The 23,754-nt window shown below is 57.4% G+C and overlaps 6 protein-coding genes across 6 annotated transcripts; 3 read left to right on the top strand and 3 right to left on the bottom strand.

The window, feature by feature from the left end:
• On the bottom strand, positions 1 to 1,837 carry MKK02DRAFT_35864 (AIR carboxylase-domain-containing protein; the record flags this gene model as incomplete). Its single annotated transcript, XM_053089284.1, has 3 exons — positions 1 to 207; positions 252 to 988; positions 1,024 to 1,837. 3 exons carry the CDS (start codon positions 1,835 to 1,837, stop codon positions 1 to 3), a joined length of 1,758 nt encoding a protein of 585 aa, XP_052948796.1.
• A 312-nt stretch (positions 1,838 to 2,149) lies between these two features.
• Positions 2,150 to 12,716, top strand: MKK02DRAFT_31280 (uncharacterized protein; the record flags this gene model as incomplete). Its single annotated transcript, XM_053088253.1, has 22 exons — positions 2,150 to 2,254; positions 2,306 to 2,432; positions 2,586 to 2,651; positions 2,711 to 3,855; positions 4,133 to 4,357; positions 4,404 to 5,437; positions 5,510 to 5,578; positions 5,621 to 5,890; positions 6,100 to 6,157; positions 6,179 to 6,463; positions 6,527 to 7,572; positions 7,617 to 8,068; positions 8,263 to 8,654; positions 8,768 to 9,777; positions 9,799 to 9,875; positions 9,922 to 10,348; positions 10,427 to 10,516; positions 10,660 to 10,900; positions 10,944 to 11,413; positions 11,510 to 12,019; positions 12,072 to 12,510; positions 12,597 to 12,716. The coding sequence occupies 22 exons, from the start codon at positions 2,150 to 2,152 to the stop codon at positions 12,714 to 12,716; spliced, it is 8,658 nt and encodes a 2,885-aa protein (XP_052948795.1).
• Positions 12,717 to 12,834: 118 nt separating this feature from the next.
• Positions 12,835 to 16,128, bottom strand: MKK02DRAFT_35863 (uncharacterized protein; the record flags this gene model as incomplete). Its single annotated transcript, XM_053089283.1, has 14 exons — positions 12,835 to 12,860; positions 12,910 to 13,197; positions 13,399 to 13,460; positions 13,513 to 13,782; positions 13,825 to 14,064; positions 14,110 to 14,260; positions 14,308 to 14,443; positions 14,491 to 14,556; positions 14,605 to 14,966; positions 15,009 to 15,108; positions 15,156 to 15,269; positions 15,325 to 15,547; positions 15,595 to 15,990; positions 16,037 to 16,128. 14 exons carry the CDS (start codon positions 16,126 to 16,128, stop codon positions 12,835 to 12,837), a joined length of 2,526 nt encoding a protein of 841 aa, XP_052948794.1.
• A 579-nt stretch (positions 16,129 to 16,707) lies between these two features.
• Positions 16,708 to 17,775, bottom strand: MKK02DRAFT_42053 (ribosome biogenesis protein BRX1; the record flags this gene model as incomplete). The annotated part of the gene is made up of 3 exons (XM_053091820.1): positions 16,708 to 17,106; positions 17,215 to 17,504; positions 17,547 to 17,775. 3 exons carry the CDS (start codon positions 17,773 to 17,775, stop codon positions 16,708 to 16,710), a joined length of 918 nt encoding a protein of 305 aa, XP_052948793.1.
• A 1,099-nt stretch (positions 17,776 to 18,874) lies between these two features.
• On the top strand, positions 18,875 to 20,515 carry MKK02DRAFT_42052 (uncharacterized protein; the record flags this gene model as incomplete). Its single annotated transcript, XM_053091819.1, has 12 exons — positions 18,875 to 18,963; positions 19,035 to 19,172; positions 19,267 to 19,337; positions 19,384 to 19,433; positions 19,480 to 19,553; positions 19,614 to 19,686; positions 19,735 to 19,761; positions 19,806 to 19,918; positions 19,963 to 20,061; positions 20,113 to 20,209; positions 20,260 to 20,313; positions 20,369 to 20,515. 12 exons carry the CDS (start codon positions 18,875 to 18,877, stop codon positions 20,513 to 20,515), a joined length of 1,032 nt encoding a protein of 343 aa, XP_052948792.1.
• Positions 20,516 to 21,718: 1,203 nt separating this feature from the next.
• On the top strand, positions 21,719 to 23,458 carry MKK02DRAFT_42051 (uncharacterized protein; the record flags this gene model as incomplete). Its single annotated transcript, XM_053091818.1, has 12 exons — positions 21,719 to 21,816; positions 21,923 to 22,060; positions 22,117 to 22,187; positions 22,242 to 22,291; positions 22,349 to 22,422; positions 22,468 to 22,540; positions 22,590 to 22,616; positions 22,661 to 22,773; positions 22,821 to 22,919; positions 22,980 to 23,076; positions 23,128 to 23,184; positions 23,288 to 23,458. 12 exons carry the CDS (start codon positions 21,719 to 21,721, stop codon positions 23,456 to 23,458), a joined length of 1,068 nt encoding a protein of 355 aa, XP_052948791.1.
• Positions 23,459 to 23,754: the final 296 nt, after the last annotated feature.

The following is a 23,754-nucleotide window of genomic DNA, read 5'->3' as shown; positions in this document are numbered from 1 at the left end:
TCACTTCTTCAGCTTGTCCGTGACGTACTTGTCCCACCCCAACTCCTCGAGTACGCCCACCTTGGCCAGCACCTCCTCCTCCATCGTCTTGGCGTACTTTTCTACCGCGTCTGCGTAAGCGGGAATAGACGTCCCGAGTATCCGTACAGCCAGAAGGGCGGCATTGGTCGAGTTGTTGATTCCGACCGTCGCTGTGGGTATACCGCGCTGCCCGTCAGCTACATCCAGCTCAGCGAAAGATCATAGCTCACTGGCATCTGTACGATCGAGTACAGGCTGTCCACCCCGTCCAAGACGCTCGCCTTGACCGGTACCCCGACAACCGGCAGGCTCGTCTCGCTCGCCACCATCCCTGGCAGATGCGCCGCGCCTCCCGCTCCCGCAATGATGACCCTCAACCCCCTACTCCGCGCCGCATGCGCATACTCGACCATCCGCGCCGGTGTCCGATGCGCCGAGGTGATGGTCAGTTCATACGGGACGCCAAACTGATCCAAGATCTTCGTGGCGGGGAGCATGACTGGCAAGTCCGAGTCTGAGCCCATGATGATTCCGACCAGAGGTTGGGGGTGCGATTTCCCGGTGGATATAGGAGGGCAGAGGGAATCGATAAACTCCGACGCCGACAAGTCCGATTGGGCCAAGAGAACGGGGCGCATCTTTTCGCGCAGAGATGCGTCGGATCCGGCAGTGATGGTGATATGCCCCATTTTGCGCGCTTTGCGACTCTCGGCCTTGCCATAGAGGTGGGCTTTGGCGCCGGGGATAGGGAGCGCGGCGTCCGCCATGGCGTAGACGTCGGAGAGGGAGGAAGAGACGCCGAGGATGTTGATCATGGCTGCGGAGGGGACGATGAGGGATGTATCGCCAAGAGGGAGGGAGAGGATTGCGCGGAGGTGGTTTTCGTATTGAGATGTGGAGCAGGCTTCGATCGTGTGGTGCCCGGAGTTGTGAGGCCGGGGCGCAATTTCATTGAGGAGTAAAGAGCCTGAGATCAGCGCGGCCAAGGAAGGGAGGACTTACCATCTTCCATAAGGAACATTTCCACGCCAAAGATCCCTGCGCCTTCCAAACATCCCACAGCCTTCTCCGCCAACTCCCTCGCCCGCTCGTTGACATTCTCCATCCCCTTCCCTGCTGCCCTCAACGGCGCTAACGCCACCCGGAGTATACTCTCCCGATGGATCGTCTCAACCGCATCGTAGCTCCTTACTTCCCCCTTGGTATTCCGCACCACCATCACCGCTACCTCCTTGACAAACGGCGCCCACCCCTCCGCATACAGCGGTCGATCACCCAGAAACTCCAACGACTTTTGGATATCCCCACTTTCCACCGACTGTAATGGCGAGTTCCCCCTCCCGTCATACGCCAACGTCCTGGCTTTGAGCATGAGCGGCAGCCCCAGTCTCGCGGCGACTCCCTTGATCCCCTCTTCCGTCTTCTCCACCTTTTCAAACGGCGCTACCGCCACCCCCTTGGACGCCAGATACTCCTTTTGGAGGTACTTGTCCTGGATGAGCCGAATTGTCCGCGGGCTAGGCTGCACTTCGCACAATCCCTCCTTCTCGATCTCCTCGAGGACATCCGCATTGACATGCTCAATTTCGACAGTGAGGACATCGCATTGAGCGGCGAGTTCCCGGATGTGCGTGGAAGAAGTGAAGGGGCCGTCAATGTGCGTTTGGGGAGGGATGGGAGCGAGGACCTGTTTCGCCGGGGTAGAGAGACCGGCGTCGAGGATGACGAGAGGCACGCCGAGGAGGGCCGCAGGGTGCGCGAGCATACGCCCGAGCTGGCCCCCGCCGAGGATGCCTACTGTTCTGCGGGCGGGCATGCTGTAGATGCTTGAGGGAGTGTGAAGGTGAAGTGAAGGCAAGTTCAAAGCGATTTTTTGATCATGGCGGCCGGAGTATTCTCGGCGAAACTCCAGCTGAAACACCACTCGGGCAGGGGCCGCCAACTTGTATGACTCTACTCTATCTCCATATCGCCCATATCACTGTACACGATGGACTCTCCAGTCTCACAGGAGTCATGGAAAACTCCGGACCTTTATGACGGCCAGCCAGGACAGAATGCGATTGCGTTTTGGGGGGTGGCGGAATTGAGGGAGAGGACGTTGTTTTTCGCCGACCGTTTCACAGTAATGAGGATGATGAGGCTTGATCGAAGGTCGCTCCCTGAGGCGATGCGAAGTCTGCATCGCCAGGCGCTATACGCGCGGCTGAAGTCTTTCCTCGCGTTCAAGACGGTCAGTTGCAGACTTCCCCCAAGTATTGACTATCGCTCACTCTTGTCGCAGCTGTTGGCCAGGACATACCGCTCCATCGTCATCGACATCAACTTCGTCAATGCCACTTTGTCCGCATCGCAGTGGGAGGAGCTCGGCGAGACATCTGCCTTCTACAAAGGATCTGGTTCTCACCATCGTCAGTTTAATTGGCTCCTGACGTATCGGCCGAAGGCCTTTGACATCCTCATACCCCCTCTCGCAAGAACCCTCCCCAATCTGCGCCGGGTCCGGTTCCAGCACGGAAACAGATCTCACTATCCGACCTTTTGGATCGTACACCTACCTGCAGAAGGGGAGGCAGTATCCTCAACGGATCAAGGCACGTCAAGAGGGCATATCGAATACGTCGATTTCGGTCAGTACCCCTCCGACTTTCCTCCCCCTGTCACCATGCACAAGCCGGAATGCCCATAGGCTACACTCTCACCCACCGGATCAACGTTTCCGTCCTCAACTCCGGTGTCGATTACCCTGCGGTGACTGATAAGTGGGTGACCGCAATGCGCGAGGCACCCTACTTCGGGAGCCTCTACACAGAGCTCACCATCGGGGACCTCGGTATCGGCTTCGGGGATTTGACAGTGCTGTACGAGCGACAGCTAAAAGCTGGCTACGTCGACCGTCTTGCGGTCATCTTTGCTCCTCGGCTCGTCCCTCGCCTCGACGACTTTGACCCTTTCGCCCGGGTTGCGTCTTCCTCCCTCACCAAACTCGTCCTCGCAACGGACTTCGTCGTGGGCGGGACACACATGTCATTCGATGATATAACGGTCATCCGTCAGCTGGTCCGGTCCCACCTCCGTCGGTTACAGCATCTGGAGCTCGCTCTAGATGGCATCAGCACGGCTGAGAAGGTCTGCCGAGACCTCCTCTACGCCGACATGCTCAGCGACTTTGGGCCCATCGACCATCTGGTCGTCTTTGTCGGAGATCAGCAAGATCAACTCTTTGGCGTCGTGCGCTATCTCAGCACCATGTGCGGGCCTAATCCGAGCATCGGCATCAAGACGTGCGGGGACGTGAAAGAACACCTGGACGGGCGATGTTTCCAAGCGGTTTTTGCGGGACCTGAGACGGTGGGCTTTTCCCTCTTACCTGGATGTCTTGCGCGATCGGTGCTGATGTCATCCAGGCAGTCTAAGAAGCGTCAATCCCACCTATCCACAGTCGACTTAGCTACGCTGGACGTCATTCTCCCAGAGCAAGTGGCGGATCTGAGTTATCACGAGGACGACCGGCCGAGGCGGTTATGGGAGAGTAGAGCTGCGAAGTGGAGCCAGACGGCCGCGTCGAATGGAGAGTACATCAAGGGGGAACTCACCGCCAGGCTGCATTGGGCTGTGGAGCGCATCGCCACCATGTCCAAAGAGCTTGAGACGGACATTTCCGGAAAGGAGGGGGTGGCCGGCCAGGCGGACAAGGTCAAGGAGACGCTGAGGGCGATAGAAACGGTCAAGCTGATATCGGCGCAAGTGTCGGACATGGCGGATGAGAAGATGAAAGATCAGCTGAAGGGGTATCTGGGGATCTTGGGTTCCGAAGTAGGCAGTTCGGATGAGGTGGACAATACAGCATAGATCATAGTCTTTCTGGGCGGCACTTTGTCGGACCGATAGCATATCCGCCAGACATTGGGCTAGCACCTAGGCTTGGTTTGCTATGATCTCCTAAGCTGGCCTCGACCTCGGAGGGGCAGAAGAAGCCTTCAGTTGCACCAGCTCCGACGGAAGCGAGGCACTCACCAGCCCAGTTCGCACTTGGCGCACTTCTGTCCATCACTTTTCTTTCTCCTACCTTTCAGCTTTCCACTATCCGACACATCCGCATCCGCCGCAGATGAGCATGGAGTCCAGCCTCGTACCTCATGGAGAGATGGTCCAAACCGCGGCGTCAAGGTTCTGGGATATCGCCGAGCTGCGACAAAAGGTCATCAACATGTCCGACAATCAGACGCTGGGAAGGATGATGAGGGTTGAGCGGCGATGCGTGGCAGGCGTCGCGAGAGAGCTGTATCATACAATCAGCTATGCGAATATCAGACCCTACTTGAGCCGCAACACTGTAAGCTGCGTGCTCTCTAGCACAAACGCGTCAGGCTGATCATCAGATCACCTCCAATGTCATTTGCGCGGCGGTCATCCATCTTCGAGCTCACGACATGAAGCTCTCTCCTTCACAATGGCGAGAGCTCGGCGTCTCGCCAACCCTCTTCAAAGGAGCTGGCGCTCATGCCCGCCAAGCGGCCTGGTTGCGGTTCTATCAGCCGGATATGGTCAATGTCCTCCTTCCACCTCTCCGGAAAAAGTGCAAGAACCTCCGCCAGGTCTCCTTCGAGAAGGCGGAGCCGGAACCCTTTGACGATCCGTCATGGATCGTATACCTCGACACATCTCTAGAGGACGATGATGACGGATCGGGCGCGCTCAGCGGCAGCACCGACTATATCCATTCGGAAACATACTCCCACTCTACCTCCCCTCCCTCCGACATTCCTCCTCCTACCGCGCCACCGGGCTTTCAGATCAATAATCGCTTCGATCTGACCCTCACGGCCGGCGACGAGGGGCAGACTCCACTCTACGACCAGTGGCTTCTTGCCCTGCGCGAGGCGCCGTGCTTTGCCAAGCTGCACGCGTCCATTGCGCTCGGAAGTCTGCCGCTCACCTTTGACGATCTTGTCGTTATCTACGAGCGGCAGGCGTCCAGCAGGCGCGGTCAGCGACTCGAGGAGGTGATTGCGCCGGGCATCACCCCGTATCTGGCCGGCTTTCGGTCTTTGGCCCGGGTCGCATCCTCCTGGCTCACCAAGCTTGTCCTCGCTGATAGCTACGACGAGCATCGTACGTCCTTATCGTTCGGCGACATCCACATTTTGGTCACCCTCATCCGCGACGAACTCCCTCATCTCGGACACCTGGCCCTCGCTCTTCACGGCGTCGACCGGGCCGAAGCGATTTGCCAAGATCTGCTGTACGATGGCATGTTGGGGGATATCGGTACCCTGACCCACCTCGAGATCTACGTCGCTCCGACCAAGACACACTTGTTCTCTGTCGTCCGATACCTTGGAACACTGGTGGATATCGAATCTACCATCGGATTCACGGCGCGCCCCGCGCCTGGGCATCCGATGCTTGTGATGTGTTTCTTCGCATGCTGAGAAGGTGTGTTTATATTCCTTCTGCTCCTCCGTAAGAGACGCTGATTGAACAGTCAAGACAAATCGACGCAATCACACCTATCTCTCGCCAATTTCCCTTCCCTCGGTGTCTTCGAGCCTAAGTAAGCAGGGTCCATCGTCTTCGGCAGGGATGGACGCCCAAGGAATATATGGCAGGACAAGGCGGACGCATGGGCGAAGCTTGCGGAGAGTAAGGAGCAGCCTTCCCCTCAACGCCTCGTGGATCTGGGGGAGCGTTTGGCGGCTCTGCCCATCGCAGCTCGTACTTTCGCAGACATTGTGGCGGGGGCAGCTCCAATCTCGGAGAAGGTGGCGCTAGCTCAGAAGATGCTGGATGATCTGGACGCCATCCAGGACACACTGGATTTGATGCAGTGGGCCCAATACGCGTGGTCGAGCCGGGATCTGCTCAGGTTCGTGGAGAGCCAGAAGGGGGACGAGTAGATTGCACACCAGCATATATGATAGGCATACCCTTATCTCTCATTGTGAATCCAGCTTCTGACGGGGTCGCTCAGCGCTCAGATTCGGATCGAACTACTGAAGCACAGCTTGTTTCTGTCCTCCGCTCGATTTTCCCACGGACATGATCGAGCTGCTCGCAACCAAGCTTGATCAATAGAGCCCAGCCCCAACGGCTGTCCAGCGAAATGCTCTTTGCCTCTGGACGTATCGCCCACGTTCACTATCGCCTACATTAGCCAAGCCTACACCATTTCGCCAATATCATGGCGCCCTGCAGCTCCGCTTGTGGCCCAGAGGCCGCTCCCCAAGCCTTGGCGAGGGCGAATGGTCCGTCGGAGCAGACGGCCGCGCAGAGGTTTCTCGAAATCCATCACCTTCGCTCGTCCGTCCTAGCACAGTTGGCCAAGTCAGACTTGGCGGTGTGGATGAGGGTGGGAAAAGAAGTAGCTGAGGATGCTGCGAAAGAACTGTATAGGAATATGGCTTTGAGGCATGTGGTGTACAGCGCGGATGGAAGCCGAGTAAGCCTGCTTTCATCTCGCCGCACCTTTAAGACTTGACCGAGACCCAGCTGACCAAGTCAGGCTCAGCGAGGCCATCTCCACCACGTCAAGACCATTGCGATATGCGGTCTTGATACCCGCCACCGATCATGGGGCCCTCTCGGTCAAAATCTCTTCGCTTGCGGCTACTCCACATGTATTGACGGATACCATCCCCCTACCGTCGGTCGCATCGTGTCGCTCCTGGTCGCTGAATGCAGCAAGCTTCGGAAGATCACCTTCGGCCCGCCATACCTACCTTTTGGGCATGAGTTCTGGGAAGTCCACATCCTTTCCAGGAGCCCCGACTCGCCGGCCAGATTTACCGCTCATATCGACCACTGCCGCAATGCTCGCCTCTATCTCTCCAAACTTCCCCAAAAGGAGATACTCCCCCTCCCTACTCCTTCCGACAACTACACTATCAGCTGCCGTCTCGATCTGGATATGATCGCACCGGAGGGCTATCCATATCGCCGCAACGCTCCCGCGTGGATGACCGCTCTCGCCGACGCCCCTTACTTCGGGGACCTATATCAGGCGGTCGAGCTCGGTAGGCTCCCGGTCACTATCGACGACCTCATACGACTCTACCAGCGCCAGATTCACAAGGGCTACAAAGAGCGTTTAGCCGTCATGATCGCGAATCGCGCGCCCGCCTGGCGCCCAGAAGACCTCCGTCGGCTGGGCGAGGTGTGCGGCGCCACCCTCACCACCCTCAAGCTGGCCAACAAGTACTCGCCCTATCGGTCTGGCTGCGCGTTTCCGGAGCTGCCGGAGCTCGTCTCAATCATCAGGCGATACCTCCCCAACCTCCACACATTCCACTTTTCCCTCCGCGGTATCGAGCAGGCCGAGGCGGCGTGCCGGAGTCTCGAAACCCCTCGCAATATCGGTCAAGCCCAAATCCACGACCTACGAATCTACACGGCGGACTGCGAGACCACCATCTTCCATCTCGCTCGCTCACTCATTGATGTCTGCACCGGCAGAGTACTCTTCCACGTCGGCCCAGACGACCACGATCATCTTCTTTCAGTCTCATGGGGTTCGTACGCGCAGACCAGTCTAGTCCAGTACCTCAGAGGGTGAGTGTACCGCGGTATCTGTAAGGATTTGCGCTGATCGCCAGGCTCACTCCCGCTCAACGCGAAAACCTGGTCGACATTCACTTATCGGATCTTGACGTCAATGAGGTCCCTGACCTCGTTGATCTCGAGTTCAGACCTGACGGCTCGGCAATACCTCGATTGGCGTCCAAGGCGAAAGCATGGGCCGACGATGCCCATTTCACCAAGACAGTCATCACAAACCGACTGCTGCCGGAGGTCTCAGCTCGGTTAGACGACGTGGACGAGGTCAGCGCACGTCTGAGCCATCTGATGTGCACCGAGGCCAGTATATCGGAGCTCGTTGACGAGGCGGAGGCATTGTTGGGAACGGTGCAGGCGGCAAAGGCGGCAGTGGAGGACATACAGTCGTGGCTGTCGGTGGTGCCAGAGCGGGAGGTGGCGAACCTCATCAGGACGCTGAAGGCGAGGATGGGGAAGATCGAAGCGGAGGAAGAAGGAGGAGGACGAGGACGTCCATGAGGGATCCTGTTGGGCGGTTCTAGGCGAGCATCAAAGATGGAGCGGAGGGCCGGGACATCTAGGAAGCCTGCGATGGGTCTGAGCCGGATGGGGCCGAGGCTGTAGTTCATCCACTATAAGCTTATTGGGTGTCAAATGCTTGGACTGAGCTGTATACTCGGGCTTCACCAGTCACTACGGCTTCAGAACGCGATGACAAGATTGTTGAGCATCGTCAAGATGTCCGCGTTCGATCCGATTTCGGAACTGGCCTCACCGAGCTCACTCGAAAGAGTTCGAAAGGATTTCTGCTTCTTCCCTCTACTTTTCTTCTGCCTTTCATACTCCACTGCAGCACCTTTGTAGGCCACAGTTATACAGGCCGAACACTCACTACACGGACGCCGGAGGCTGCGATGACCACAGAAGCCGACAAGCCGGCCCCGTTCGCCTCGGAGGCGTACGCCAACTTGGACGTGCGTAGGGCGATCTTCGGCTTTCTCAGCCGGAAGAGTCTGGCCAAGTGTAAGAGGCTCCACAAGGACGGGGGAGAAGAGGCGATGAAGGAGCTATACCACACGATGGAGTACAATACGGTGGTACTGAGAAGGAATCAGATTGCGAAACAGGCGAGTGATTCCCTCCTTCCTGCCCAGCTTGATCGAATGTTTAAATGAGCCGTTGACGACGCTCATGAGGCTGACACCAGTAGTGCAAGACCCGAAACTACTCATACCACGTCCGCATCATCAACGCTCACACCATCACCCTCCCTTTCGCCATGCTGCGCAAAGTAGGCGTCGACAAAGACGCATTCAAAGGCTACAAGGCACGGGAGAAGCAAGCCTTATGGCTTCGGGAGTACCGGCCCGACGTCTTCAACCTCATCGTCCCACGGCTTCGTCGGCAGTTCCCTCTGCTGAGGGAGATACGGTTCGGCTGCGGTTCTGGAAAGGAAGAGAACAGCGATAGGCATCGCTGGGTCGTCTACCTGCAGGCTTCCTCTGCAGGGGCCGCCTCGCCCTCCTCAGTTGTCGATCAGCCCATCGGACACATCGAGATCAACCAGCGCCTTGTGATACACGCAGATGCCGCGCCTCCCACTCCGCTGTTTCCCGCCTTCCTGCCTCCTCGAGAGTACTCCATCTCGACGCGCTTCGACCTCGCTTTCTTCTGCGGGCGAAATCAACCCGATCTTCATGTTCTTGAGGCCTGGCGGGTCGCTTTCCGGGACTGGCCAGAGTTTTCCCAGCTCTACCAGCGGCTAGACGCTTACGAGTATCCGCTATCGGCCTCGGACGTCGGTGCCCTCTGTCGAAGGCAGATAGAAGCCGGTCACTCCGACCGCCTAGACTACGTCAGATCATACGGTGCGCCTTGGTGCGCGACGGACTTTCGTCTGCTCGACTACTCGGGCGCCTCGATCACCTCCCTGGTGTTGGCGCATGGTTTCGAGGAGGACAAAGTCTACATCGACTTTGCCGACTGCCCGGAGCTGTTCTTGCAGGTCAAGCAGCAGCTCCCCAATCTCGATTACTTCGATCTTGCCATCAAGGGCATCGCCGAAGCCGAAACGGTCTGTTTGGGCCTGCTATCCGATCGCACTCTCACAGAATATGGCTCAATCCGACATCTGCGTATCTACACCCCACCATACCTCGGGAATCTGCTCAACGTCCTTCGCCTCCCACCCACATTTGCGCCCAAAGCTGCTCGATCAATGTCGGTCCGGTGAAGAACGAGGCTTGGCGTCGTGGGTATGGTGACGTTCTTGGATGGGATGGAGATGAACAGCACGACTATGTGGAGTACCTCTGGCAGTGAGTATTCCCGAAACATCTGAACTCGCTCGATTGAAACTGATAGCGAGGCAATCCCCCTCTCGTCGCGCATTTCTCGGCTCGGTGGACTTTGAGACCCTCGGTGTCACTTGCCTGAACGACTTCTACGATCTCGAATACGACGACGACGGACGGCCGCAAGATCGCTGGGACACCCAGACATCACGGTGGGCGGAGCAAGCGATCTCCGGTCTGGAGGTGGCTCGCTCGGAGGTCTTCCCGAAGTTGGAGGCGGGATTAGCAGAGTACGCTGTTGTCGCTGGGCGGCTGAGGGAGATAAGGCAGTCAGGAGGGTCAGATGAGGCTATGCTGGAGGAGTCAGAGAAGGTGCTGGAAGCGGTGAGAAAGGTCAGGCGGGCGATCAAGCAGGCAAAGGCGTTGCTGGCGGATGATCCGGAGGACGATATCGAGGAGTTCATGGAGCTTCTGAGAGACCGTACGGGCGAGCAGGAGTAGACGCGGGGTCAGACCAATTATGCATAGATCGTAGCCTGTCCCGGTCGGTTTCAAAAGTCTCTGCTGCCCCCCAGCTTCAAGCTTCAAGGCGATTGGCTGATGCAGCAACTCCTCATTCCTCCGGCCGCGTCCGGTGCGACGCGCGACGCGTCGCGTCGAAAAAAGTCAGCTGCTTTACTTTGCATCTCCCATCATCCCCACCTATCCCCACCTATCCCCACTCCCACTGGATTACTGTCCTGACGAGCTCCTCATCCCGTCCCAGCTAGTACACAAACGGCCTTTCAGGAACTATGCCCCTTCGCAGAGCTCCACCACGCCGAGCGAGCGCCCGAGCTCGGCGGGGGGACGTGGATCCGCTCGCGCCTCTTACCAGCGCTCGGCGGGTATACGATATACTGGAACTCAGACAGCATGTCTGGCAGTATGTCGAGATGAGGGATCTGGCGAGCTTGATGCGGGTGGAGAAGAAGGGGATGCAGGCGGTGGCTAGGGTGCTGTACCATACCCGGGAGTTTCCCGAGGTGGTCAAGATGAACCGATCAACCGTGAGTATGTCTCGACAGATTTGAGCGTCGCTGACTCGTCCAGGCTCGCTCCCGTCTCTACTGCGACTCCGTATCCGTCATCAACATCCACAGCGATCATCTCGGGCCGGCGGCGCTTCGGAAGATCGGCGTCAGTAGGGCTGCTCTACACCAAGGGAAGAGCAGTCGCAAGGACGTCGTCAAGTACTTGCTCGACGTCCTCTGCAGGAAGTGTAGGGGCACGCGCAAGCTCTTTTACGCCGACCACGACTACGCCCCATCAGCTGGTGTCCGGGTCCACCTGCATTCTGTGCAGGTCTTGCCTGGCCGAGTCAGAGCGGGCGGCATTCAGGCCCGGGGTCACATCGTATCCTCATACCAACAGGTATACAGTTCCGACTGCCATCCACCGGTGCGGCGTGAGGTTCGCGATGAGTCGCCGCCGTCCTCGGACTTCACGATTGAAACACGGATCGACCTCATCCTCGTTCAGACCCCGCCAGAACACGGTGGCGGTCCGGTCATGAACGACGAGTGGGTGACGACCTTACGGACCGGCCCCCACTAGAGCTACCTCTATCGGTCGATCGACCTCGACGGTGTCGAACCTCAGCTCGACGACCTCACCAGACTGTACAAGAAGCAGTCGGCTCTTGGTTATAAACAGCGGCTGGAGGAAATCTGGGCGACCCAAACCTGTCCCTTCGATCTCGGAGACTTTACCACGTTCGCCTTCGTAGCTTCCACCTCCCTCGTATACCTCCAACTCGCTGCCACATATGCCCCTCGGCCCACGACCTCCGGTCTCACATTCGCCGACATCCCTTCCCTCACTATCCTCATCAGACACAGTCTGCTCAACCTACGAGACCTCGCCCTCTCCATGAGCGGGCTCGCTACGGCCGAGGCCGCCTGCGGTCACGCCCTGAGTAGCACCACGCTTCTCGAGCATGGGACGCTCAATAGGCTGCAGATCATCGCTGCGCGAGAGGAGTGGGTGGCGACCCCGCTGTGGAACGTGATCAGATGTCTTTCTGCAGCCTGCAGTCGGGAGGTGGTTGTTATGGTGGATGTGGGGATCAACGGGAAGGACGACTGGTCGACGATAGCGCAGACGATGTATTTGAGACAACTCAAAGCGTGAGTAACCGTCACTAGCTCAATCCTGCGATCCATGAGCTGAAACGGCCAGGCAATCCATGGAACGGCGGGAGCATCTGAGTACGCTAGACTTCGCGACCTTGGGCATCCACACACCCTCACTCGTCGCCCTGCTCGAATACTCTGAGGATGGCCGTCCCATTCGTATCAACACTAGCGGGGCAAAATCTCTCCGGACGGCGGCGTACGACTTCATGCTCTCGGAGATCACCAGGCATCATCTCGAGGACGCCCTCGCGGAGGATCGGCTGTGGTACTGGGTCGAAGGGGCCATGCTACTCCTCAGTGATGAAAGGGACGATGTCAAGCCAGAAGTTATGCTTCGCCACCTGAAGCGTCAAGCTGAGGACTCATCCTGGGCGATGCATACGAGGGATAATGGCGTATTGGTGTGGGCGGTTCAGCAGGTCCCACTCTTCCGTTTAGTTGAGTTCGACCTAGAAAGAAGAATAGAGCAGCTGCAGAGTATTGTAGGTGACCGCGAGGACGCCTCGTAGACTACTTGTTGGGTGGAGCATGCATGGATCGGTACACTGTTTTGGGCGAGACTGCGCAGGCCAGTCTGTCAGCGCGAAATATGCTGGAGCATGCGCCATATGCCGGCTGCATAGCGAGTGACTCAGAGGTCAAGAATGATCCTCCTTGTCTACGTTTGATAGCGTCAAAGGTGGTGTGAGCATGAGCACGCAGCTGATCAGCTCAATAGACTCTAGCACATCCAAGGAGCAAGGCTGCATAGGCTAGCAAGATAATTACCCTTCGTTCTAGGCTGGATGTCGACCGATTTCGGTCGTTTATACGAGTTTTTCGGCTCTCCAGACTGCGACATCAGCTCTTACTCGCGTACAGGGCCCAGGAAGTATACTCACATGATGCGTACATGTTAACTTTGCAAATTCCAGCGCCATTCTCTCGTATATCAATAGGCTCGACCTTGAATCCTGCCAATTGGTATCGCTGGATATACCAAGGACGCTTGGCCGCCGATCGCCAGACCGCATGACCGCCGACGCGGAGCACGCGCCGGATCTCCAAGATCTCATAGTCCAGCTCGGACTGGAGGTGGACAAGCGACTCCTCGGGCGTAGGGGAGAGGGCGTCGAGGGGTGTGGACGTAGGGGAGGGGAGGGGTTGAGAGGCGGGGATGGGGTCGAACCCTGCCAAGTCAGCTTGGAATCGTGCATGATGAGCAGGATGAGCAATGAAGAGCAGGATTGTAGCGGAGATAGGCAGAGGAAAGGTAGTGGAGCGACGGCGGGCAAGAGGGGCAAGGTGGGACGGGGTATTCAGTAAAGTGGGGGAAGGTGGGGGAATCCGGCTGGGTGGAAAGGTGACAAGAACCGGGGCGGTCAACTCACAGTCCATCGAGTCCATGACGATCACCTTGGTCAGACTCTCATCCGGTAGTCCCCTCAATACACTATCATATCAGCTAAGGTCCCCAGATCGACCCCGAGCAAGTCATAACTCACTTGAGGATCGTATCCGTGTGCAACTTGAACGCCCCATTGACCTTCGCATTCTGCAACACCCTAAATCCTTCCGGCTTGAGATACGCCGGACAGCTCGCGCGCGAATACCGGCCATTGAGACAGAGGAAGAAGAAGTAGTTGTCGTCCTTTAGCCGGGCCATACTGGGGAGTGGGTCGAGCGTGGCGGTGATGAAATCCTCGACGGTGCCGTCGTTGAGGAAACAGTTCATTTGGTTCTTGGGCACGCCGAGGGCATGCCAGTTGAAGAAGCTGGTCGTCAGCTCCACCTCTGAGGCAAAGGGAGAAACGTACGAATTGCCAAGGAAACCCTTGACCATAATCTTGTTCAAAAAGATCGGACGGAGCTTCTTCTCCCAGATCCGTTGTTGCTCCGCTACGCTCGACGCCTGGCACATCCGCTTGACGTCGCCTCGGACGCCGGCGACGAAGAAGGCGGCGTGCGCGAGTCGGAGCGCCCAGCCGGAATAGCCGCGATAGTAGAAATTGCGAGAGAATTGGTTGGCGTGGGTTTTCCAGTACGCATAGGCGTGCCTGAATGTCAGCTTGGCGCCCGTAGACATGGAATCGGAAGCTCACGATGAGAGGAACGGAGACAGCTTGGTGGTCAACAACCGCTCAAAATCAGGGTGACGCCCTTCTCCAAACATCATCCAGAAGTCGTTATACTCGAGCGTCTGGATGGCCGCTAATTTGAGCTCAAGAATGTGGCCTTGGCAGGGGTTCATGTCTGTATGTCAGCTGCCGCCCGCCAGTGATGGGACACGTTCAGCTTACCGACAGCGTGGATCCGCTCGCACTGCGCCGCCAGGGCGTAGTGGAGGACGTTGTCTCCGGCAGAAGTGATGGCGAGGACATGGTCATTCTTGTTGATACCGAGCTTTTTGACGTCCACGTCGGGGTCTTCCCATGTCTCAAGAATCAGCTTTCACCCGGACGAATATGGTCATCAAAGCTTACCCAGCCATAAATATGAGTTCTAAACTGCTCATGTATCTTCTCCTCGAGGTACGGCACCCTCCACCCCTATCGGTCAGCTTCTGACCTGCCCCACGAAAGGCGTACAAAGCTCACCTTGCGCAACTGATAATGGAACGGGCTCAACGGCGCCCCCACATCCCTGATACTCTGCGTCCATCCCTTCTCCTCCGCCGCACTGGGCCCCAAACTGAATTCTTCCGGTACAGCCGCCATCCGTGCCCCTGCATCCGCCCACGGACTGGTCGTAAACGGCGAACTGGGCGTCAAGAGCCCTCCTTGCCCCTTGCCCAGCTTGTTGCCAGCGTCCACTTCGAAGGCCTTGGCCGCGGCGCTGGCGTCCCGGTCCCGCGAACAGCCGAGGAAGATGTAGTAAGGGATTTGGACAAAGTAAGAGGAGAGAAAGTTGTTCCGGCCATTGTAGAGCTTGATGGTTCCCATCTTGTACTCGAGGTAGTCTGGACGTCAGCTTGGACCAAATTAAGGCAGACGAAGCTGACCTCGGCGGGACCCGTGCAGGTGGACATTGTCGAGCTCGAACCAGCATTCCCAGAACCACTTGGATAGCCACGAGACCCGCTTGGAGGCTGTACCGATGGCCTGAATGTCAGCTGGAAGCTATGTCAGGGCGGATCAGCTGGACCTACCCGTTCCTTGACGCCGAGGTCGCGCGAGGTGTAGAAGTCCACCACACCCAGCAAGCCCCGCTGAGGGTCGAGTACCTGGTCGCATCGGTCCAGAAGTTGGTAGAATGGTGGGATCTAGAAGTCAGCTGACAGTCCCCGAACGGTAGAGCGGAGTTTCGCGGCAACTCACCATGGAGAGTGAATAGCTCAGAGTTATAGCCGTCAAGCTCCCCCGCGGGTCGAGTTCGCCAGACTCCCACTCGGGCAGGACGAACCGGCTGGCATCTTGGCAGAGAACATGGACGTTCTTCCAGCCTTTAGCGGCGAAGCGGGCCCGAGCGACGTCGAGAAGCGGCTCGCATAGGTCGATGAGGTACACCTTGTCAAAGTAGGATATCGGGAGGTACTCGTCCCTGCTCGTCAGCTGTCTTGTCCGAGCATCGCGCAACGATCAGCTCACATCTTCTCAATATTCCATCCTGTTCCACCTCCAATATCCACCCAGATCTTCGGCCTCGCCATCCCGCCCACCAGACTCGGACCCGGCTGCGCCTTCAGATGCGCCGCGAGCAGCTGCAACATCGTCTCTCGGCCTTTAAGGAGATGCGCGCGAGTCGAGTCGTACACGTCCGCCTGCCCGCTGTAGAAGGTGTCGAGCCGGTCCCGCTGTTCCGAGGGGGTGGAGTGGAAAAAGGGCTTGAAGAAGCAGTTCCAGACGAAGCGAAGGGGCGTGCGGAGGATGCTGGAGGAGAGGAGGAAGAGGGCGAAGAGGGTCAGAGAGAGGGAGAGGAGGAGGGTGGATAGGTGCGAGGGAGACCAGGTGGGGAGGAGGGGATGGAGGATGGTCTTGATGGGTCTGCAGGGTCAGCTTGGGCGACAAGAAAGTGCACGAGGTAGCTTACCCTAGTCCGGCGAGAATGGTCGTAGCAGAAGCGAGCAGAACCAGCTGCACCGGTAGGGAAGCCGAGAGCCACTTGGCCGATTTAGACGACATCTTGCGCTGACACTTGCCTGTAGCGTCTATAGTGAGTAGGAAGGATGAGAAGTGAGAGGATGAGCGAAGTGGAAGCTTAGGTCTTGTATTCGACGCGAGCGTGGAAGCAATCGACGCGCTCGGACTCCACGTCCTCAAGGGAGGACGCCTCGTGCGGTATGAGATCTGCATTAGCTCTGGCTTAGCCTCCGGTCCGCCAGTCTGGACAAAGGAAGAGCGAATAGGAAGGTCGCATGGCGGTAGGGAAGGATGAACGTGTTACACAAGGTGGGGGAGGAACGTGTCTGGCGGAGGCGGATGTCCGGACGCGGTGGCGGCGATGGCCGAAATCAGTCGCGTGGCGAAGGTCGCCGCTGGTTTGGTCCTGCACGCTAGCGGCCGACTGAGGTCGATCATGATGGGCGTCGCGAGGCCAGGGCCGATAGATAGGACTGTGTTCGATCGGGAGGAGACAGACGCGCGCCATTAGCGGAAGCGAAGCAGCAGAGACCAAGATCTGCTCGATGTTCTGCGCGAGTGTACCGGTACATGCGGACCATTCCCCAAGTCCCCCTTCCCGACCCGCACCGACGCCTACGCCTAAGCAAACACCTTCCCCCTCTCCAGCTCATCGACCGGCATCTCCTCTCTCCTCCTTTCCTCCCTCTCCTCCCTCTCCCGCTCTTTACCCATCCGCTCCCCATACTTCTCCCCCTTCTCCCTCTTGATCCCCCTCCGGACCGCCGCGGGGCTCACGAACTCGGGGTTGGCGAATAGCGTGGGACCGCCGAATGCGCCCTCAAATATCCGAATAGGGGTGAGGACGAAACGAGGACCAATCTCGATGAGGGCGGTAGTGGGCGGTCCGTGGGGGACGAGGGGGTCGCGCTCGACGACTTGATAGTTCCGGAACCAGATCTTGTTGTCGAGGAGGGAGAAGAGGATGAGGTGGTCGATGAAGGGTTTGAGGCGGCGTGAGGTCTTCGGCGTAGAGAAGACCTGCAAGTCAGCGGAGTTCATGAGACTGTGAGACTCCAGGTTCATCTGGCTCGTGGTTTCTCGGCTCCTCCTCGCCCAGACTACCCCTTCAATGATGAAGACACTTACATGCGTCAACATCTCCTTCATCAATCCTCCCCACTCCTCCTTATCCCATCCTCCATCGAAGACCACCAGCCCCCTCGACCCCCTCAGGCAATTCCCCGTCATCTTAAGCTCGTCCATTGTGTGCACATTCTGGACGTGGCACTTGACACTGGGTCCGTTCGGACTGCGTGCGAGCCAGAGGTACAGATCCTCATGGCGCCTCGCCTCAAAGTAGAGAGTGTTGTTGCACGAGTGGAGGTCGGCGAGTTCGTTAAGGAGGTGAAGGGAGGATTTGGAGTCGAGCTTAGAGTCTGGGAGTCAGCTCCGCCTTCACCAGCTGGAAGGTGACTCACCCTTCTTGATATGTGGTAGCAACACCTCCAGATCATGCATCAGATGCCGCATCCGCTGCGTCACCCCTCGTGACGAAAGCATCAACACCTTGTCCTTTCTCCGCTTCTCCTTTTCCTTCTCGCCATCTTCCTGCGTGGCGGCGGTAGTCGCCACAGCGAGGGTATCGTCCACCTCGGCCCTCGCCTTTCCCTTGCCCTTCTTGGACTGTGCTTTGAATACGGAAGCCATAGTGAGGGTGGATGTATAGGTAGATAGGTCCCACGGTGGAGGAGGTCAAAGTGGACCTTGAAATCTGAAAGATTTACGCAGGGTGACACGTCATTTTTGATACGGTGTCTTTCCGCCGGAAGCGAGCTCCGCCTCGGCCTCGGCCATCGATTTGCGCCACATTCCTCAGCGCTCCAGCTTCAGCGCGTTCAGCGAGTCCGCCCTTCTGATGATCCCCCAGGCAGCACCCCTCATCCGTAGATCCCTCAGCTACTTCTTTCCTATGAGAGAGGCAGCCACTTATATTATCCGCCAGTATCCCGGTGGTGGTCCCGGTATGACCGCATGACTCAACCCGCTCGCAGGTTCATCCGCGGACCTTCGGGCCTTACTGGCCAGCTGATTGGCAGAGCTCGCCAGCTATTCCGCAACGCAGTACCAGCGCTCCGAGGATCCTGTTGCTCCAGGCAAAGGCAGAGCGGTACAGCTTGGGCCAGCTCCGACTCGCACGGCCCATTGTGTCATTCAGGCACGTCTCGCCCTCACATCCGAAACATTGACACACACCATTCGGCACTCCTCGGCGCGGGGCTCGGCGCTCGCTCCACTCGCTCATCACCCGAGCTATTTCAATCAAATTTCATCTCGGTCTTGCCTACTCCGACGCATCGGCCCCATTAAATCTTATCTGGAACTGGTCTCCAACACTCTACTCACCCTCCTTCACCGGCCGGCCAAGTGGTACTAGTATCCGACACATGACCCCTCGTTTCATCTACTTAGGCGCGTCTGAGATGGATTATCTCGGAGATGGAAACATCATTACTCATACTCACACCGATCCATTCAGCACGTCAACATGGGAATGGAGCCTCTCCTTTCCGGCGGTACAGTACGTCAATCGACGCTTGGGCCAGAGTAGTCACCCTCCTTTCTGGAACAGACTCACCACTAGGTACCGGCAATTGACCAGCATCAAATCGATCTCAGCTTTCGATCCTCCTCTTCTCGCTCGACTGTATAATCAATCCCCTTGTTCACGTTCACCTTCTTCGCCTCCTCCCTCTTTGTATCTCGCTCTCTTCGACCTTCCCTTGTATCTCACCTCAACAACCCCACGATGAGCACGGACGCACAGCAGCTCGAGGCAATGGCAGCGGCCCAGCTGTCTCAGATGAAGGGTATGGCTCTGGGTGCGCCTTTCCTCGCGTGAGTATGGCTGGTCTCCTCCTCTAGTCTACAGCCCTCTCTGCGCCGTCTAGACACTGCTAACGTTGTAGGGTATGCTGCGATTCCCTTCTCATGGGCGTAATCCTCTGCCAGATGACCCACTGGATCCCAATGGCCAAGCATGATGTCCGGCATGTGCGTATACTGGTCGGTATCGCCTCGATCGCGGCCTTGCTGGGGACAGCCTTGTAAGTTTTGCTTTCCGCCACACCCTCCACCTCCATCCTTCCTTCTTCCTTGTTTCTCCCTCCGGTTCCACAGAGATACCCGCTGACATGATAGTACCTGGTCCACCTACCTCCTCGCCTTCGTATACGACTTTGGCTCATACAGCCGCTTTGTCAGCTTTGACTGTGAGCTCTTAAAGATCCTGCTGTTGGCAGCAGAGCTGACTCGTAGTCTTGGGATGGTACGGCACCCTCGACATGCTCATTGTCATTCCTGTTCAGGTATGTACCCTCCTCAGACCTGCGTCCCGTATGCGCTGATAGCCAGCTCTTCTTCCTCGAACGATCATACAGGATCAACAACAAGAGCCTCGTCGTCCTCGCTATCGGCGCAACGATGATGTGAGTCGATTATAGCTTGTCGTTGGCTATATCTTTCCTGGGACCAAGCTGATCTCATAGCACCGCGACGGCATCAATGGGTATTGCGGTCACCATCACCTCGCGAGGCCTGACCACCTTTACCCGTACCTCTGTGAGTTCACCTCCCTTCCTCTGGAAGTCTATGACGCTGATGCCTCAGACTATGCTGAACCTCTGTACCGCCTGGGTACGCCTCCTTCCCCTTCATCTGGAGATTCAGCTGATCCCCAGCCCGCCGTCTGCACCTCGACCCATATCTGGCTGACCAGCTCCATCTTGTACGGTCTCTGGGCATCCCGCTCCATCTCGCAGCGGGCTAACAGGCTCCTGACCCGCCTTATCGTGTACGCCGCCAATGCCCGACCTAGGGATCGAGCTAATGCTACAGGGTGTCGATCGAGTCTCAGCTACCTGCGACGCTGGTCGCAGCTGTCATGATGCTCGTCATTATCGTCGACAACAAGTCGCCTGTCATTCCCTTCATTGCGTAAGCCTCTCGCATGGCGGTGGTGCCTCGTGACTGTGGCTGACGGCTCAGCGTCGTGCACCCCAAGGTGTTCATGGTTGGTCTTTTGGCCATGGTTAACCTCCGCCACACCTGGCGCCTGAAGGGCAAGGTTCCTACGACCTACAACGTGAGTCCGGGCTTTAGACAGTCCCGGTAGAGAATATCGCTAATGGACAGAGCGAACCCTTTTCCACACGCCCGACCAACATCTCCCTGGGCTCGACCACCGAGGTAAGCTACTCCTTCCAGCACCTCTGAGCAGCTGTGGGGTGTAGCTGATGACCAGACCCTGAGCTGCCACACGCCCAAGGCCGACGTCGACGTGATGGGCCTCGGCCGACACCCGTCCGGCCTGTCGACGTTGGAATCGGGACTCGCGCTGGACACGCTCCGGAACAGTGAGATGAGCGAGAAACGGTCTCCTTTCGAGTAGAGTCCGTCCCGTTGCGGGTCCGCCTTATTCGCATCACACATCATGACTTTCGAAATACACATTCATTAAGGTAGGTAGTCTAGGACTCTGGGTAGTTGTTCCATGTTCACTTCATTTTGGTTATTTCTGTATCTAAGTTCATCGTTCCTGTACCTACATGCATCATCGTCCGGATCTACCTCTCTTATCAGGGCGGTAAGCTACACGCCATGACTGCGCCGTAAGATGCGGCATCTAAAGCTCGGGGCACAACTACTCATTCCTCAGCGGGGCTTCTCGGGAACTTGAGCTTGAAGAGGGGGCTTGTGACTCTTGACGCTGCACATCCGACGGAGCCAGCTCTGGCTGTCTGAGGATCTCGGCCCAGGGTGACTACCCGCCAACTCGTGCGGAAGGTTTTCCGGCTCCGGAGTGTTCGCCAGCCGCCTCACCCCGACGCACTGTCTGAAACGCTCGGACCCCACCTCGATTTCGATCATTGCCCTCGCTAAGAGCGCACGGCGCAGGCACCACCTCCGCCGGAGCAGAGATATCTACGCCGAGATCAAGACGCTCTGCTGCTCCGCGGCTTGGCGGGGTAGCTCCATGCCGCAGTCGTTTCACGGCGCGGTAACGGTTTGTGACCCACCCACCCTCCTTTCCTTTCCATTCCTCAACTCAATCTCGTACAACTTGGTGCTCGGTCACGGTTTGCGAGACACGATACGGCCAAGCACAACCCTTGTTGATCTTCACCCCATACTGGCCTCTCGCAGACTCGCGGGGTATTTCGGGCCTGGAACAGCTTGATGGTGCCTGATTTAATTTACTCTCCACACACTCCACACTGACAACATCCCGCCCGTGCCTGTCCTGTTTGTGCCTGTGCCTGTGCCTGCCGAGCGCCGAGCCGATTCCCGCCCGAGAAAGGACATTCCCAAGGTTCGGGACCGAGCACTCGTCTCTGTCTCTGCCCTTCTGTGCCGTGCTCAACATCAATGCTTCATTCGCAGCTCCGCAGGGAGCGGGAAAAAGTGGAAAAATGGGCGTGATGGTCACTGACGGACTGATCTATACAATCTGTACTTATACCTCCACGCCCCAGATCCCCTTCCCCATTCCCCTCTTCCATCCCCTCCTCCATACTCCCACCCGTCCCACTCCTCCCTCACATACCCGCTCTCCTTACACACTCTATAATCAAAACACCTAGCCCCGACCAATATGATGCCCATCGACGTCGACCCACAGCAGCTCGAGATGATGTCCAAGGAGGCCATCGACTCGATGAGGGGCGTGGCCATTGGTGCTCCTTTCCTTGGGTGAGTTTTGTTTCTCCCTCTCCCGAAGTACTCTGCCTCCGCATCATTGTCCGCTACACCTGCCCAACTCGTTTCCGGACATGACGGAGCACCGCTGACCTTCCAGGATGACCTTCGATGCGCTCCTAATGGGCGTCATCATCTGCCAGATGGTCCACTGGATACCGCTGGCCAAGCAAGACGTCGCCCATGTCCGAGTGATCGTGGGTGTCGCAGCTACCGCTGCTCTCGTCGGGACTGCCTTGTGAGTTCAACAATGGACCTTTCCGTTACGGCGATGAGGACCAGCTGACACGTTAGCACATGGGCAGCCTACATGCAGGCCTTTGTCTTCTCTTTCGGCCAGTATGCCCCGTTCACCTCGCTCGAATGTGAGTGCCCCATATTCTTGCAACTTTGATGAAGAGCTTCAGCTGATATGGCAGACCTAGGATGGTACGGCACGCTCGACATCCTCATCGTCCTTCCTGTTCAAGTAAGCTCCAGTACCTCGACAATCCTGTCTGTCGGCCACAGCTAGCTAACAAGGTAGACCTTCTTCGCTGAGCGGTCATGGCGAATCAACGGGCAGAGCACGGTCCTACTCTGCTTTAACGCTATCCTCATGTGAGCATTTACTGACGGATAGTATGTGCTGAGCTGACCAATTAGCGCTGCAACAGGGGCCATGGGCATCGCTACCACCGTCGTCACCCGCGGAGAGGACGTCTTCAACCGGACACAAGTAAGTCGCCTGATGAGATTTGCATCCCGACGCATGCTGATGCCTTCAGACCAGCTGCAACATCGCTACTGCCTGGGTAAGTATCTCCATCATCGTCCTCAGATCCCAGCTTATCTCCAGCCCGGAGTATGCATCTTCACCCACGTCTGGCTCACCGCGACTATCCTCTTTGGCCTTTTCCGCTCCCGGTCCCTCTCGCAGCGCGCCAACAGGCTGCTCACTCGCGTCTTGATGTGAGTTCTGTCCTTCGCAATTGTTCATAGCATGAGCTGACGGTAAGGGTGTCGATCGAGTCTCAACTCCCGAGCACCATCGTAGCGCTCATGATCATGACTGTTCTTCTCGTCGACTACAAGTCCCCCATCATCCCATTCATCGCGTAAGCTATGACCCCCTCTGCGCCTGGCACCGAGTTTGAGGCACACGCTGACTCGAACAGCATCACCCACCCTAAGATCTTCTGCGTCGGCCTGCTCGCCATGGTCAACCTGCGCCATACCTGGAGGATCCAAGGCAAGACTACTGGGAATTACAGCGTAAGCTCTGCGCTACCTCTGCATTCACAAAATCAGCAGCTGACGAGACAGGTCGAGCCTTCAGACCGTACTCGGACCATCCACGTCTCGCTCGGATCCACTGTCGACGTAAGTCATCCTCCTACTGCACTTGTCACCGTCCCCCTCCTCATCCTTCTCTCCCCTCTCCCTCCTGCGACCTTTGTCCTGATCATCCGCGCTGACACGCCAGGAGATCGGCCTCACCACCCCCAAAGCCGACATGAACGAAGACGACTGCCAGCTCAGCCGACAACAGTCCGACTGTTCGGTAGCCGAAGCAGGCATGGGCGTCGCCATGCACGCTCTCAGGTCAGAATACGTCGTCAAGGTCAAGCGGAACGGCCAGTCTTTCCAGTACTAGGCGCGCGAGGTGTCGCTCGGTTTCCTCGAGCTTTCTTCGGGGTATAAGTCTGTCTTTGGGTTTAGGTTTAGGTCTAGGTTAGGTCATGGGTTTAGGGTGGGTATTCGCGCGAAAGGCCTTATGATGAGGATCAATGTGGACAGTGTGCGTAGTTTGTAATATTGGTCCAGTCAGTACGTTGGTAATGATGCATGAAGTCACTCATGGGCCTCCACTTCTAGCTGGAAATCAGCATGGCGTCAGGCTGTCAGCAAGGTTTAGCCGTCTACACTCACAGCAGATCAGTCGTCAGCATC

The sequence above is a fragment of the Dioszegia hungarica genome (genome assembly GCF_025882075.1).
Source record: "Dioszegia hungarica strain PDD-24b-2 chromosome Unknown MKK02contig_5, whole genome shotgun sequence".
Taxonomy (NCBI): domain Eukaryota; kingdom Fungi; phylum Basidiomycota; class Tremellomycetes; order Tremellales; family Bulleribasidiaceae; genus Dioszegia; species Dioszegia hungarica.
This window is presented reverse-complemented; position numbering and strand designations above follow the sequence as displayed.